Source organism: Pelecanus crispus, chromosome 12, assembly GCF_030463565.1.
Source record: "Pelecanus crispus isolate bPelCri1 chromosome 12, bPelCri1.pri, whole genome shotgun sequence".
NCBI lineage: Eukaryota > Metazoa > Chordata > Aves > Pelecaniformes > Pelecanidae > Pelecanus > Pelecanus crispus.
Genome location: NC_134654.1, coordinates 21748292 through 21764566, shown reverse-complemented (window position 1 = coordinate 21764566; position 16275 = coordinate 21748292). Strand labels below are relative to the sequence as shown.

Below are 16275 nucleotides of genomic sequence, written 5' to 3'. Positions count from 1 at the left end.
CAATGACTCTGTCCACCAGGAAATTTTTAATGCCTAACCTGGGCTAAACACCAATCTTTTCCCCCTCGTCCAGCTTCTGGAGAGGGAAGGGGAAGCTGCAGTCACCACACAAGTGGCTTCTACAGCAGAGCACACCACCTCATCTCAGCATGTCCCCCACCATCTGTCTTTAAACCTCCCCTTTGTTCAACCCAGCAGGTAACCCCCAGGCAGACGAGCCATGCCAGGCAACAAAGCCTCAGGACAGAAGCCCTGCCATCACTGCAAGAGCACATCAGCCTCAACTCCACCAGACACCTCCACGATACACCATGAGAAGTTCTGGCTGTACCGTCACTGCTCTTCAGTGCAGCAGAGGGCCAGGCAAGCTCAGAAAGCTGGGCAGCTCTTCTCAGGATTGCTGGCCATGAACGTGGTGTTTCTGGGCAGTGCCTTCATCAGCAGCATGATTTTCAGCCAGGTGGCCATCACGCTGGCAGATGTCTGGATCCTGCTCTCCATACTCAAGGCCTTGTGCCTGGGCTGGATCATCTGCTACCTGCTGGGCACTAGTCGGCAGCCACACGCAGTGCTCTACCAGGATTCCCATGCTGGGCCAATGTGGATTCGGGGTATGTTCTGCTTTTATTTATCATCTCATGCCTTTCCTCTTCTTCCCAGTGCTTGATAGAAGAGATAAAGAAATTCTTCCCCCACTACTAAAAGAGCTAGAAGTCACAGGGGATGTAGTTAGGGCACTGGGAATCTCCCAGGACCCTGCCAGCTTGTGGTGCAAGGCTGGAGGAAGATGGGGGCATAGCAGATGCCACAGAGAGCAAACAGAGCAGCCAGGAAACTCTTGAACTTCCCTTCAGCCTCCAGTCCAACCTCACTCTGTGGTCCCTTCCCAAAGCACAACCCAGGCATCTCCCACCTGCAGCCCAGAAACTGAGCATGGTAGGAGAGACACAGGAAAGGTTTTAGGTATGGCCACTTTGCAAAGTGAGAAGAGAACTACCACATTCATCCTGCAAGGGTGTCAGCTGCCCCATGCCACCCTCGTCCTTGTTTGACATCACAGCAGTCCTGTTTCCAGGGGAAGTTTCCTGGCCAGTGAGTCACACCCCAGTGACACCCAGGCTTTCCTGGGAGATTTCCCATCAGTAGTTGCCCCACTTTGTGAAATGACACTTCTCCAAGCAGCCCTGCCTCTGATCCATTATGGAGTTTCTAATTAGCACACAGTCTTGTTAACTAAGCACGGAGAATTAAAGGGAAGAAAGCTGCAAGGTACCCGAGTACCTAAAGCTGCAGAAAGGTGCCAAAGGCAAAAGGGAGAAACAATTAAAAAGGGTCTTAGCTTCTGCAGACTGGTGCTGCCAAAAGCCTCAGCTGACCTGCATTCATCTTGGGTTCTCTCTGTGAGGCAGAAACCACCACCTGCCATTAGCTTATCTCTGTCACTCCAGATTGCACAGAAAAGGCCAAAAACCCTGTTCTCACCTTGTATCCAAGCATAAGAAAATACCTTGCATTGTCTCAACACCTTAAGCCAGCCAAAGCACACAATCAGGTTCAGGAATCAGGCTCCTCTTTGTCCCTTTCTCTCAAAATCATGAGACTTCCAAACAGGAAGGCCTCCAGCTCCACTCAAATCCAAGAAACATGAAGTCTCCAGTCCCCAGCCAGGTTCAGATGCTCCACAGACACATCTTTGTTTATTTACTGGTGCTTTTGCTGTTTGTCCAGGGTCAGTGCTGCTGTTCGGCAGTTTCAGCATCCTCCTGAATGTGTTTCAGATTGGCTACAGCACGATTCTCATCCAGTGCAAATCCAGTATGGAAATTGTGTTCCCCAGCATTGCAATCCTTTTTATTTGCACCCAGGTACTGAATTTTACCTTTCTGGAAGCTCTCTTGTTCTCTGCGTCCCATTCCGGGGAGTCCAAGGGGTGGGGGAAGCGGGTACATGTGATGCATTCTCATGAGCATTACAGGCACCAAAGTATCACACACCGTTTCAAATACCACCTACCCATGCTCCTCATGTGCCAGACTGAGAGACAAAGCAGTAAGATTTAGAAAGAAATCACTTTATAAATACCTGACATACTGTAGGATTCAGAAGAGTTTGTTCTGAAGCATCAAAGTAGGGAGAGAGGAGAGGAAATTTTAGATTTTGCTAGAGATGTCTTTGCACCAGTCTGAGTCCCAGCCTCTCCCTCTATTTGCTAATGAGTCCCAGCCTCTCCCTCTATTTGCTAATGCATCCCCCCAACAAAATCCTTTGCGCACAAAAGTATCTCACACCATTCGCAACTTGTTACTGACACCCTCTCCTTTCCAGACCCAAAGGCACACTCGAAAAGTAAACTAGCTCCCATCCTAGCAGCAAATACCCACATATATACAGAGAAAAGCAGATCAACTAGATCTGCATTAGGCACAGGCACACATGCTGCAGTCACCTAAGGATGCCAGCACATGCCTGAACACCAAGATGCAGGTACATACGTGCCCCGACACCGCTCGCACAGAGGCAGGCTTGCTCCACTCAGACACGTGCCTTCTTGCCTGCCTGTCCCTTTCCACCGTGTGTGGAGCAGGCTGCCAGTTTCACCCTGCTCATGTCATTATTGTTATCAATTTGCAGGCTTTTTTTCTGTGGCATCACTCTAAGGACTGCATTCAAGTCCAGCACAACTTCACCAGGTACAAAGAATGGGGAAAAAACTGCCCTCTACTCCTCTAAAGAAACTCTGCCTTTCTGTCTGCTTATGAACTCTCTTATTCCTACTACAACTGTCTTTGTCTGATCTTACACAGACTCTCTATATTCTGCACCACACAAGAACCAAGCCATGATTTGACCAGACCCATCCTCCTTCCACTGACCCGGGCTCACCAGCCCCCTTTGGTTTTCACTTGTGCCTTAGACTGCTGCAAGCTGCAAAACTTGTTGCTTCCTCCTAACCCCAAATATCTTCCTGCTACATGGCTCAGGGACCAATTCATTGACTGGGGGATGAGGTGGGGCAGCCTCCCCATCCCTATCACTGGGAGATGTCTCACCCTTCCCTCCCTCAACTGCACGCAAACTTAGGCCAGCTTCACCAGCGAGCCTGGCGTTGCCTGCCCTGCTCCTTTGCAAATGGCCAAACGGGAACGTACTCAGCCATATTTGCGTGTGCAAAGTCACACACCAATGCCCCCATGCAGAACAAGCACAAATGCGCTGTGTTTGCATATGCCTGTACACGGGTAAGCAAGAAGCAAAAGGGCAGCACCACATGGCAGGTGGACACACAGTCAGGTCAAAAAAAAATCTCCACAGGCAACATACTGTAGAAGTGCCTTTCTCTTCTCCCAGGTGTGGGCTGATGCTGACCATAGCCACTAACCTTCTCCTCTGGCTCTTGGCCGTGACCAATGACACCACTCATGTGGAAATTGAGTCTCAGCTGCGTGAAGTGGAGCAGGGATTTGCAGGTAAGGCTCCTTTTTCACATCCCTATTTGTGTTAGGCTGACATAGATGACTCCTAGGGAGACGACAGTTCTTGATCTTAGTGATTCAAATATCACAACCAGTACCCCCAAATGCTACAACTTCCCTATTATTGGAGGTTGTCTCGAGTAGATGGGCCGCACGGGGAGGACATCTTCACATCGAGGGGGAGGACCTGATATGAAACCCTGGAACTGAGGGCTAGGAAAGGAAAAGCCCACCATAAATTAACATTTTTGTTCACATTTACCTGTCAACTGCAAGCAAAAGATTGCCAGACTAGAAGAGACTCCCATAATTGCTGTGCTTTCTGAGGATATTGGAAAAAAAAAAGGGGGGGGGGGGGGCTGGACACTCATATTCCAAGGGCAGAGATAGAGGAGGCTTCACTGTGAAGGAAGGGGTGGTCTCATCCAGCACCTACAGCGTTGGTCAGAAGGAGCACTACATATTTTGGAAAAGACATTTGCTAAACCGTGTTATTCCAAATCCTCACAGCCTTGAGAACCGAGTGGTAATCACTTAACTTCCTACTGATCACTGTTTCTGAGATACAGAGACAGATGTGCGTGCGCACAAGAAACTCCCAAAGATAGCCATGAAATCCAGGCCATCTCCCTCTTAATTGTTGCCTTCCTCTTCTGACGTTCCAGGCAATAAGACTACCTCATGCACATGCCCAAATACAACCATCTGCAAAGTCTTCCAGAAGGGCTACATCCTGTTCTACCCCTTCAACACCGAGTACTGCCTCATCTGCTCCTCTGTGCTGTACGTCATGTGGAAGAACGTCGGGAGACACATCAGCCACCACCATGTCCCTCACATCAAGCCCAAGTTCAAGATCCAGGGGGTGGTCTTGGGGCCACTGCTGGGCACCACTGCTGTAATCATCGGGATCTGTGTCTTCATGATATACCAGATCCGGGCCACTCACTCATCCCCCAGCCGCCAGGTCTTCATAATGTATTATTCCTACTACATTGTGCTCCTGCCCCTAATGAGTGTGGGTGCAGTGATTGGGACAATCATCCACGCCTTGGAAAAGAGGGAGCTGGACACACTGAAGAACCCGACCCGCAGCCTGGATGTGATCCTGTTGACGGGGGCAGCCCTTGGCCAAATTGGCATGTCCTACTTCTCCATTGTTGCCATTGTGGCCACTGACCCCAGGGACCTGTTGAACAGTCTTATCCTGTCCTATTCTCTCCTCCTCATCTTTCAGAACATCACCCAAAATGTCTTCATCATTGATGGGCTTCACCGGCAGCCCTTTGTAAGAGCAAGTGAGGCCACACATGCAGGCCATGCTGGACAGCATGCAGTGGCTTCAGAGCTACCTTGTGAAGAGGAAACCACAACAAGCAGCAAACAGGAGCACACACAGATGCCTCCCAGCAAAGAGGAAGAAATGAAAGAAGAGCAAAATTGTGAAGCCTACGACCAGAGACAAGTGAGCATGCTGGAGCTGGGGCAGGAGATCCAGAAAGTTTCACTGTCCTATCTCCATACCTACTCTCACCTGAGTTGGAAGAGAAGAGTATTAAGAGAGATCTCGTTCTTCTTGGTTTTGTGCAACATCATAGTAAGTATTGCTCTCTCTGCTACATCTGACCTCTGATACAGATGTGCTCTTCTTGTCTTTCTCTTGGGCCACTATTCCAGACAAGAAACCTTTGCCCACTACTGGTGAGGCAAGTCAAGACAGTTTTTTCCTGTTAGTACCCCACTCCCATAATTATAAGGTCTCTCTTTTAACCTAAGAGTTAAATATGACTAGGTTTCCTGGGTGCAGGAAGGAGATGGCCATTCTTGAAATACCCCTACAACCACTTGAGCCAGTGCTGAGATTAGAGCGCAGGTAGGACACAGTTTGTCATCCTCTGACTTCTGCTCTTTTTTCCTTACACCTCTTTAGCTGTGGATCATACCCACATTTGGGGCTCACCCTGTCTTCGAGAACGGACTAGAAAAGTCATTTTACGGCTACTCCACCTGGTTTGCAATCGTGAACTTCGGCCTCCCGCTCGGTGTGTTCTACCGAATGCACTCTGTCGGGGGACTCCTGGAGATCTATGTCACAGCCTGAACCAAACTGACTCCCCACCCCAGAGGCTGGGGTGGAACAATGATGCTGAACAAAGATGCAGTGAGCAGTGGATATGCACCTGGAAGCTTTTAAGCTTTTTCCCCTCTAGCTTCTGCTTTGACTTCTCCTTGCACATCATCTCCATGCGTTTCAGAAGAAAAGGAGGTTGGTTTATATTACCATTTTTTCTTCATAGAGAACAGGCTCAAAGCCCATAAACAAACTGTGTTACTGCTCTAAGGAAGGATGCATGCTGGTACTTTTCAATAGTCTGCCAGTGGATGCTGTATGGTAGCAAGTGGGACTTTACCAGCTCCTACTGAAATCTTCCAGATAAAAGAATGCAAGAGCAACCTTCAACAAAAACAACAAAGATTGACCAACACTCCACGGAACTTCAAAAATCCACAGTCAAGGACCACCAGCCCCACCACCACTCACCAACGCACCATCCTGCAGCACAGAAGAGACCTATCAGTACCAGCCACATTAGAAGCACACACAGCCACAGTCATTCAGAAATGAACCAAATGTACACTTTTTATATGTAATTTTCAAAAAGATGCTGGTAGCTGCTTTAATGGTCGTAACAGGGAGTATTTCTGTTTGTTGCTGGTTATGACATCTGGCACACCAACTTGTGCGAGTCACTTAGGACCCAGCCCCACCAAAGTGCCAAGCTCTTGCTGCTAAGCTCAGTACTGAAGAGCAGGACAGGCCTTCAGACTTGCACTGCTTCAGTGCACTTTTTCCCCATTATCAAAACCAGAAGCTATAGCATTACTGTGCCTTACTGAGAATAAACACTATTTCTCCTTACAGGCACTCACATAGCCTCAAGTGAGAAGCACTAGAGAAGTACTATGGCTGACCTTTACTTGATGTACTTGTGCGTGCTGTTATCACCAGTGCGTACCAGCAAAGGTCCCACCCTTGCGCATAGAGCTAGTTCAAGAAAGTGCTACTGCCAAACCTAGTGTGAGTCCCTCCCTACCTCAACACTTTGATCCTCACTGCTGCTTTGCATGTCCACAAACATTTCACAAGGTGCACTGCGCGCAAGGGAACACGTTTGCACAGCGTGGTGCCTGCTCAAAGGCCCATTAGTACTTGTTCCATAGGAGATGCTTGCTTTGACAGCACATGGGAGAGCAAGGGGGCTTGCGACTATGGGTCCCAAATGCAGAGCCTGACGAATGGAAATAAAGAGAGATTGAATTTTCATGTGTATTTTGTGAAATCTATGGCTCTGCTCTGCACTCACCAAAGACCAGACTCAAAGGCAACAGACATCGACTTACACCTCTCTTGTATTCAGAGGTTATATGAGATTTAAGGGCAGGCTTTGTTATACAAGCTATCTATTTTTTGCTATCAAAACCTTTCATGACTCTTAACCAAGGCCAAAGTTGCATGGTACAAAAGGCATCTACATTATTGCTTCTGTTCCTCTACAAATCAATCCCAGAAGCAGTGTGGGTTTAGGATCAGAGCCTATTTATGGGGTTTTTTTGTGATCCCCTAGAAAAGCAAACTCCTCCAAGACAGTAACAGTGATGAGAGCTAGAAACTCCTGACCACACACATCCCACTCGCCTTAGGATTCAGCATTCAGGCAATGATAGCACCTTTCTGTGAATCTGTGAGAATGATTGCACGAGCATGAACTTTGCCCAATAAGTGTTTTTACTTAGGCCTGCGTCAACAGAAATATGTCATGAGAAATAACAACTGGATAAATTAGGCTCCAATAAAGTTAATTATTATTCTCATGTCACGGTTTGTACCAAGGGATCTGCCAGAGATACATGCCAAGGTCCAGCCCTTTCAAATGATGAACATGATCTCAAACCTTCTTCCTAGTTATTGACAGCCTGGACACAAGCAATAATGTACTTCATGGGCAAATCCATGGCCTGGATTTTATCTGAAGTGTAATAAATAAAACACTGTTTAAGCTACTGAGCCTCCACTGAGCAGGTGACTTTGGAGGTCTCCCACTGACATATAAATGATAAGTCCTGTAGGCACTATGTACAAGTAAGGACTGAAATAGAAGTGATTTCTTGCTGGCAAACAGATGGACCACCTGAATACTGATTAGCATGAACAGGAATAAAGCCCACCAGCTCCAACTCTTACCCACAGCCACTATAGATCAGATAAGTGGTCAAGGCCCTCTATGTCCTTTCCTAACAACACCCAGTTCTAAACACTGTAGATGAAGGTAAGAAATCCCACAACGTGCAACAATAAAGCACTCTTCCAGGCCAAAGAGAAATGTAGGGTCCAAGGTTTCAGCCCTTTCACTTACGAGGGTTCTGCCTCTGGACTGATTTGTGTCTGCCTCCAGGAGGGGTAAAACCATGAGCAGAGTTTGCATGCAATTAAAACTGCCTTCGGCTCCTTCACAAGACTGACAGCAGGGCTGGACACAGTCATCTGAAAGCCTACTAAGAAGTGAGCTAGCCGTGACCCCTGAATCTGACACAGCCATGACATGTCAGTGGCCCACCTGGTCCTTTGTCATCTGCCATCTGCTCCACCATCTTTTGTCATCTGCCATCCATGAATGACTTCCAGAGCTCTCCCAGGGCCAAGAGCCTGCGTTATGGGTCTCAACTACACAAAGTACACGTTTCACAAAGTCAGGAGACTTGATCCTGTTTGATCTAGTTCCTTTTCTGTACCCTGGGCCATCAACACAGAAATGGACAAACCCACACAGGTCAGGCTCGTTTTCCAGAGTCCAATTTTCATTTCTGATTACAACAAGAATCCACACACTGTAGAGGAAGCTAGCACACAGTGTCCCAGTAGCACAAATCACCCCAGCATAAGACAAACAAGATTACAAACCCCTCTCTGGGAAAAAAATAAGCAGCCAACTGCAGGATTCAGATATTCTTTATCTTTCTCTCTGTAAGTAAGCAAATAGTTTACAGTGCAAGTTGATTTCCACAGAACAAGGATCAGACTCCAAACACCAAGAAACAAACAAAAAAGTTTCCAGAGGAACTCACAAAGAAACAAAGCAGAAAAGAGAGGACGGAAGAGATCATAAGAACCAGCAGATCCATGGGAGGGAAGAGGCAAGCACGTGGGACACAGGATGCCCCAATCCAGCTGTGAGGTGCAAGTGCCGTACAATCAGAGGCTGGCTCCACCAAATCACATTCTTATATACGAGAGAGATTCCAAGTAAAACAGAGACCTCACCCTGTTTACATCTGAACAGAGGTGGGGGTCAGGATAGGAGTAGTGCTAGATGGCAAAGTGGGTTGGAGATGGGGGGGGTGGCGGGGGGGGAATAACCTCTCTCTATTTCACATATTTCTTATCCTTCGGAAAACCATTCAGGTTTTATTTCAGCTTTCTACTGGCCTGGGACTCCAGTCCACTTTCAGTGCCCAAAGGAGGAAACCGCCTGACTACAAGCCAGCAGGAGCCAGCACTACACTAGAGCAGCACTCTCTAGGAGAGAACGGTCTTGTTGCTATCACTCTAGCTTCAAAACTTAGGCAAGGGTTACAAGACACAGAAGTGTGTGCCATACCTGTCCCCTTACTTTAAGGTGTGAGACCAGTTTCCATGGACTGGTTCTAAGCTGTGGCAAGCAGCTCATGGCCAGTGATCCTCCCAGGAGCCTGAATACCAGAGCACCAAGGACTAAGCTTTGGTGGAGAGGGAAAGGTCTCAGTTCACATTTCATTGTCTAAAGACCATGCAGGTCTAAGACAGCAGCCCCTCCCAGCAGAACATAAAATTTGACTCAAACCCCAGGATGTCTCCACCTACCAAAGTGCAACCCCATGCAGCTGCACCAAGCCAGCAACAGCAGGTCTCCCACCAATTCTAACTGTGGCTTCCCAGACTTTCGCATGTTTGGGACCCAATACATTCAAGATCTGATAACTTGGTCACTAGCAAAATGCCCTGAAGAATTGAACTTTGCCTCAGCACTCTCCACTCCCTAGTGACATGGAGATGCTTTTCCTCCTACAACTTCCAAATTCCTCCTACAACTTCCCTGAGTGCCTTCCTCAATCCCCCTGCTTAGACAGTAGTGTGCAAAGACCCTTCCACTCCCTGCATTGCATCAGCCTGCCAGGCAAAGATGGAAGGATATGGTTCCTTTCAAACCCAGGTGACACTGTCCTCTTAGTCAACAGGAGAAAACTAAAAGGGTTTAACAGTCACGGCTCTTCTCCTTGCTCTCACTGAGCCAGTCCCTTCCTCCCTGTGTGCTCACATGGATTAGGCAGGGCTTTCCAAAATGACACACACTCCATTGCAGCAGCCCACCAGGCTGTTGGGCCTAGAAGCCAAGGAAAGACTTCTCACGCCACACCAAAGCACCAGCTACTACAAAACTTCTTAAGCAGCTTTCCAGGAAAGGAGTAGAGAGATTCAGAACTGAGACACAAAGTTTTCCTTCAGCAACTTCTCCTTTCATTTGCATGGGAAAGACTTCCCTACAGATATGCAACTGAGAAACCAGGGAGACACCTGCAGCCAGAAGGGATGCCCCGGAAACTTTATGGAGCCACATGAAAGTAACTGCAGTTTCCAAACCCCATCTCCTGCAGGAATAGCAGCTTCTCCCTTGCACCCAATTTACAGCTAGTCTTTTTCAATTAAATGCTGACTCTGACCAGAGCAAGGACAGGGTCAGATTGGTTTCCAAACCACATCCAGGAGCAAAAGAGTAACAGAAGAGCTAAGGATGGTCTGATTTCTAGTGCAACCACAACAAAGGACAATCCCTTAGACATCTCCCACGCAAGGTTCATGGTGAAGGGTGAGGGAAGAGAAGTGAGCTGGGGGAAGGGATGTCCAAGCAGGTCCCAATTAAAGCTTTAAATGACAGGGAGGTAAATGAAGTGATTGTCCTTTTGGTCTCTCAGCTGGATATGAAACGCAGGAATAGCTGTGACAAAGCGGCACACAGCAGTCCTTAGATCCAGTGTATTTCTCTTAGTAGAGGTAAGTGCTCTCTTAGACCCGTTGAATTTCAAACAGCTTCACATCTGTGTCATACCAGATAGGGGGATCCACATTCCTGAGAGAGAAAGACAAGAGCCACTTTACTCTCTGTGGCCAGGTACATGGAATTCAAATCTCACAGCCAAGATTACAGGAGCTGGCTACACAGAATGCCTTCAACTTTGCAAAAGAGGAAATCACTGGTTGAGAGGCAATGGGCCTTAAAGGGATGACAATACCTACAACATCCCACAAAGCCAGAGCTTGGCATGAAGTCTCTGCACCATCCCCTCTAAGCAGCAGCAGGGAATAGAAAAGCTGCCAGTTCCCAAACAAGCAGTACTCCCAGAACAACTCCCTTCACATCACTCCAGAACTTTGAGCGGGCAACTGATTCACCCTAGTCTCTTCCAAGGGAACAACATCTTTCTATCCTGTAAATATGACACAATCCAGAGCTGGCCAAGTGCATGCAATTCTCTCTACAGGCCCCCCAAAAGTCTGGAAAAGACCAAGTTAGACTGTACCCAGCTGGTTTACCTCAAATAAATAACTCCCCACATGTAGGTCCGGAACCACATGGCAGTGCCCGAGTTAGCCTGGTACTTGCGAATGAGGATGGGGTGAGGGACAGGTAGCAGCCCCACCAGTGTGCCATGCTGCAAGAACTTGAGGATCTCCGATTCATCAGTGAGACCCCTGTAAAGACACAGATCAGGAACATCCTTAGCATGTCCCACAGATGCCCCCAAAAATGCTGCAGCACAAAGTACCAGTCTGAACAAACACAGAGCCACCAAGAACACACACTCTCTCCACTGAAAAAGAGTTGAGAAGGGATCAGACAAACAAGAAGCTTGGCAAGCAAAGTAACATCTCCTCTGCTGAGACCATGATGCTTTCAGTTATACTTTACAAGGCTTCCCCTAGAGGGCCTCCAAATTCAAACTCAGCCAACCTCACAGAGCTCTTTACACATTGCACAGCCCTTTCTCTCCAAAAAAGTACTTACTTGTCAATGCAGATCTTCTCCACCTGAGGGACCAGCACCTGTAAGAGCCGCATGATTGTCTGCAGGGGAAGCTTTGACTTCCAAGACATCACCTGTAAGTAGGAAAGCCCGCAGGGAAATCAGTGCACTGCATTATTAGTTTTTCTACAGTTACCTCCACTATCTCTACAACAAATGAGGTTTACAAAAGTCACAGAGGTGGTGGATGAACTGAGTGCACAACAGCAATACAATAAATCCTGGAGCACTAGAATTATGAGCCACTCAGTGGAACTAGCAGGGCAGGTAAAACAAAATACTTCTTTGCAGATGTAGTAAACTTCTGGAGCTTTGACCACAAGTCAAAGACATTCCCCATGACAAAATGCTCTTCTGGGGGAGTCTCTGCTGGCAGGGAAAGGGGGGGGTGTGTGTGGCATTTCTGCCACAACTCTTTTCTTCGTTATTTATTTCCTCTGTCCAGATTCCCTTACCCAGTCAGGAGTTGGGGTCCACTGTCCACTAGAGGATGCACTAGAGAGACGCCTTCGATCCCGTCGGGGATGTGATGCCTCCTATCAATAAATATTGTTTTTAAAAAACAAACAAACAAACAAACAAACAAAAAAAAGGAAATCACACTTAAGAGCAAGAAATACAACCCATTTTCTGCTGACTTTCCCCCCAGCTTTTCCAGACCACTGCTGGGAAAGACAGCTCACCCTGTCCCCAGAACAGACCAAACCCACCAGTCCTTCATTCACCAAAACCGTATGCTTTGACCCAGTAAGTGGCAATATTTGATGGGGTTAAGTTGTAGGACCCTGTGGCAAGGTCACAATTCCAGTCACCACTGCTGACACTCTGTTGGAACAATCCACAGTGGGAGAGTTAAAATGGGACTGACAAAAGACTGTTCAGGCATGCTTCTTTCTTTTAGCACAGAGATTAAAGAGGTCCCAGCTTTTCACACCTCTGTCTAATGAGTATCTCTGGGAGTTCTGGTGCCCATCCTGGAATATCTTAAAGAGTGTTTTACCAAGGGCGGGCTCTCAGCAACTCCTACCTAACAACCCCTGCCCCTTAAGGAATAACACACTCATGCCCCCAAACATGAACACCATCACTAGTCACTTTTGGAAAGCTCTAGTCAAATGTCCAAGACCCAATTCTCTCTTATTCTTTTTCTTGTTATCACTCTGTTTTCATTTCTCTTATACAGAAGACATTACTACCACCCTGGCTTTCCATATTCATAGTGGGAAGGAAGGAAGTAACCCTTCAAAATCACTCTCAATATCTGCACGAGGTAAAAACAGAGAGGCTTTTTTCTTTTGCAATGCACCCTGACCATTCATTACTATAGCCTAGAGCTGACTTTTCTACAAAACAAATGGGAACAGCACTTCCTTCCAACAGCCATCCTGCACCTCCACACGCATGGACTCATTCACACATCACCTTTGCAACCAGAAACAGCAGGCTTGGGGCAGAGCTGTGCTGTAATCCACTGGAAGCTGACAGTGCTGTACCAGTTCTTTTCTGGACACAGAGATGGAATGACCCACAATTACATTTCATGGGCTGCTGGAAGAAGAAAACCTTTCTTCTGCAAGTTCTCAGCCAAGATCTCACTTAATGACAACATAATTAACTGTGTGCTTAAGACATCTTGCTGACCATGGGCCTTCATCTGGTACCAGGGAAGGCCAGGAAGGATAAGTAAAACTGGTCCTGGGATATTTGGGAATTCTGTTCATTCCAGTTTATTCAAAGCCTAAACCAGCAACATTATTTTGCAATGTTTGCAGCTGCAACCTTATCGTTCAGCCTGTTCAGCTTCAGTGCCATGTCCTCATCAAGCTTCTAAAAATAAAATTCATAAAAACATAAAAAACTCTGATTTCCTTCAGATGACCCCACCTTCTTCCTCTTTCCTCCTCACTCTCCCACAGCCCTTGCCCCCTCACAACTGCCATCCAAATGCTGGCAGCCAGCTGACATATTTAGGAGAGCTAAGATGGAATTACACTGAAATATGAAGGCTGTTGAACATTTCACAAGACACTTTTGAAATGGTTATGACTGATAAGGGAAGAACATTACAACAGATAAAGGAAGGAAATTAAATCAGTCATAAGGGTGGGTATCTTAAAATTTGTCCAGAACCTCTTATTAATTTATCTTAACTCAATAGCTTGGAACCAGGTTGGAGCACAGAAAGAAGACAATGTTCAAATAGTCTGAAACACCACAATCCCTGGAGACAGGTGCATGCTACCTGAAGTGCCATGCAATAGCAGTGATGACTCTTCCCATAGCGTATCCCACACCCACTGCTTTACTGCCCTTCATCTCCTGTTTGCTTTTTGGCCCCCACTGCACAAACATTCAGACATGCAAATAGCATTGCTGGAGCCAGGTGGGGCAGCTAATGGGTAACTGTCTGTCTGAGACCAAAGGCACACATGCATGCAGAACAAGCGGAGAGGATCAAGACATAAGGGTAGAATACAGGACTCTTCAGCCTGCTCCACTAGATTGCAAACATCCCTCATTTGGACCCCAATTCTACAGTCCTGTCTCAGCCAAAAGCATGTCGAAAGCAAAACAGACTGAAAGATTCTTGTAGCACCACCACAGTCCATAGCAGCCCATGATCATCATCCCATGCACCATCCCATCCCAACTCATCACTGCCTGCCCAGTTTGCTCCACACCTGGTGAGAGCTGGTGCGTCAATTTGGCCATTCCAGAGAAAACTGAGAGGAAAAGCTGGGAAAGTTACGCCTTTCACCAAGGGGCAGCCACGACTCCCTGTGCAAATGGATACAATGTTCTCACTGCAATGAAATGGCTCCACGGACAGTGAATGCTCAGGCAGAGCATGAGGCAGAGCTAGGTGTATAAATGTGGCCTTGCTGAAAGAGGAGAGGATGTGCAGAACAGCCCTTGTAATACACTTCCTACAAGACAGCCTAGAGGTTTTTGATACTGGACAGGAAAGGACACGGACTGAGGAGTTAACAGAGAGCAATAAAAGACTACTGCTCCACTGAATTTGGAAGATAGCTGGTTTATAGCTCTTGATGGGGAAAACTAGCAAATGCCAGAAGGCTGACATTGCCACCAGAGCCTAGGAGGCCAGCGCAGCCTTGATTCGCGGACTGCGAAGCCTCTGTCTCATCTGCATGGCCAAGCACCTGCCACTCTGAGGGCAGCATCTCAGCCAAGCCCTCATGGGAACACATTTTTCGCAACACCAGCTAGCCAGAAGATTCTGGTAGAGCTCTCCATCCCAGAAAGGAGGGAGAGGAAAAAGAAGCAACAGTCAGAACCTGAGTTGAAAGCCTCTGGGTCAGGAATACATCCCTTTGCAATTACGCACTTGCTGCTCTATCAGTAGCTTTCAAGGTGCAGAAAGCTCGCTCTTCTAGTGTCCTAGCTCTTGTGTCACTAGCACAAACATGAAATGCCCAGGATGATGCAACAGTACTTCTGAACCACGGTGTTTTCCAGCACAGCACACGTGTGTGTATTGCCTCTGATATGATGCCTTTCTTCAGAGGGCCAACCAGTCCTAAAGTCCCCAATTTTAGTTCATTTCACACCAAGCCCTAGACCTTCCCTACACACCAGAATGTCTGGCCTTACCCCGCTCCAGGGCTCCCCATCGCTCACAGCTGAGGGCGGGTTACCCTCTGGTGGAGGCTGTGAAGACTCGGGCTCCAGTGAACGCACGGTCCCATCCTCTGACACCTGTGACTTCTCCGTGAGCTTGTCAATTCCTGTGTTCAAAAGAGAAAAAGCTCAGAAACACAAGTGAATTAAATATGCTTAAAAGCAAAGGGTTATTCTCTGCCCTATCATGCACAGACACCCTGTGCATCTGCTGACATCTGAAACGCTCTCCTTTCAACAGGAGAAGCAAGATTTCACCACCCCAAAGGAGTTTGTTTGTCTCTAAGAAAATGCTCCCTGATGTAAGAGGAATGCAGGTTCACATGGATATAGTTAAACTGAGGCAAAAGGTCACAATTAGGACAAATGGCTACGCAGACACTAAGTCCGAGACGAGAGAAACTCAAGGCAGTTTACTTTGACTTGTTTGTGATCAGCTTGAGCAAACTGATCTGAAACTCAGACTGAAAGGCAGTAAGTCATTCACAGATGTAAACTCTTAATCTCTCCCACACCCAGTGAAAGGGTGAGTCCACGCCATATCTCACAGAGAAAACAAACCTGTCTCTGTTACAAGTGTAAACTAGAGCTGACCTGGAGTAGCCACCAAACTTGTCTTCAGCGTCCCTGGTTCAGCAGGGGCAGCAGGACGTGACCCTTCCATGGAGACCCCATCCTGGGAGTTGGTGCGAGAAATAGGCTCAGGAGTTTTCTTCTTGCGCTGCAGACCTTTCTGGATGGACTGTGAGTCCGTGGGTAAGTTGGCCAGCTGGTGAAATACATTCCGCTTGCGGATAACAGCATAGACCAAATTTGAGTTCCCTGGGAATCACAGCAACAAAATGAGCAGACAAGTAAGACTCAAAGAGCTCTGCCAACACAGTACAGCTCACTGGGTACACGAAGCATAACTGTGGAGACCCTGCAAGCTCAGAGAACCATGCTTCCACCCACAAAGGCAATGGCACAAGGAAGAAAGAGCAGAGCTTGATATCCTCTTATCTGTTACAAAGCAGTACAGGAAATTCAGTGAAATCCTTCCT

The 16275-nt window shown here is 47.4% G+C and overlaps 2 protein-coding genes across 2 annotated transcripts in view; one reads left to right on the top strand and one right to left on the bottom strand.

Annotated features, from left to right (window-relative positions):
- Nucleotides 1–220: 220 nt before the first annotated feature.
- Nucleotides 221–5574, top strand: OTOP3 (otopetrin 3). Its single transcript, XM_009486524.1, has 6 exons — nt 221–611; nt 1729–1865; nt 2632–2690; nt 3349–3467; nt 4139–5070; nt 5404–5574. The coding sequence occupies exons 1-6, from the start codon at nt 221–223 to the stop codon at nt 5572–5574; spliced, it is 1809 nt and encodes a 602-aa protein (XP_009484799.1).
- A 4998-nt stretch (nt 5575–10572) lies between these two features.
- The window catches only part of HID1 (HID1 domain containing), a 29464-nt gene continuing 23761 nt past the window's right edge, over nt 10573–16275 (bottom strand). Inside the window, exons 15-20 of the mRNA XM_075720025.1 lie at nt 15827–16054; nt 15233–15339; nt 12046–12126; nt 11573–11664; nt 11101–11259; nt 10573–10636 (exon numbers count right to left, since the gene is read on the bottom strand). Coding sequence (XP_075576140.1) covers nt 10573–10636; nt 11101–11259; nt 11573–11664; nt 12046–12126; nt 15233–15339; nt 15827–16054 — 731 coding nt within the window. The remainder of the gene's footprint in view (nt 10637–11100; nt 11260–11572; nt 11665–12045; nt 12127–15232; nt 15340–15826; nt 16055–16275) is intronic.

What these genes read in the sequence shown, in the direction of transcription:
- OTOP3 (XM_009486524.1), top strand. Translation starts at nt 221, where the DNA reads ATGCCAGGCAACAAAGCCTCAGGACAGAAGCCCTGCCATCACTGCAAG. An exon ending in GTCCAGCACAACTTCACCAG is followed by an intron (nt 2,691 to 3,348) that starts GTACAAAGAATG and finishes CTCTTCTCCCAG; the next exon opens with GTGTGGGCTGATGCTGACCA. An exon ending in AGTGGAGCAGGGATTTGCAG is followed by an intron (nt 3,468 to 4,138) that starts GTAAGGCTCCTT and finishes CTGACGTTCCAG; the next exon opens with GCAATAAGACTACCTCATGC.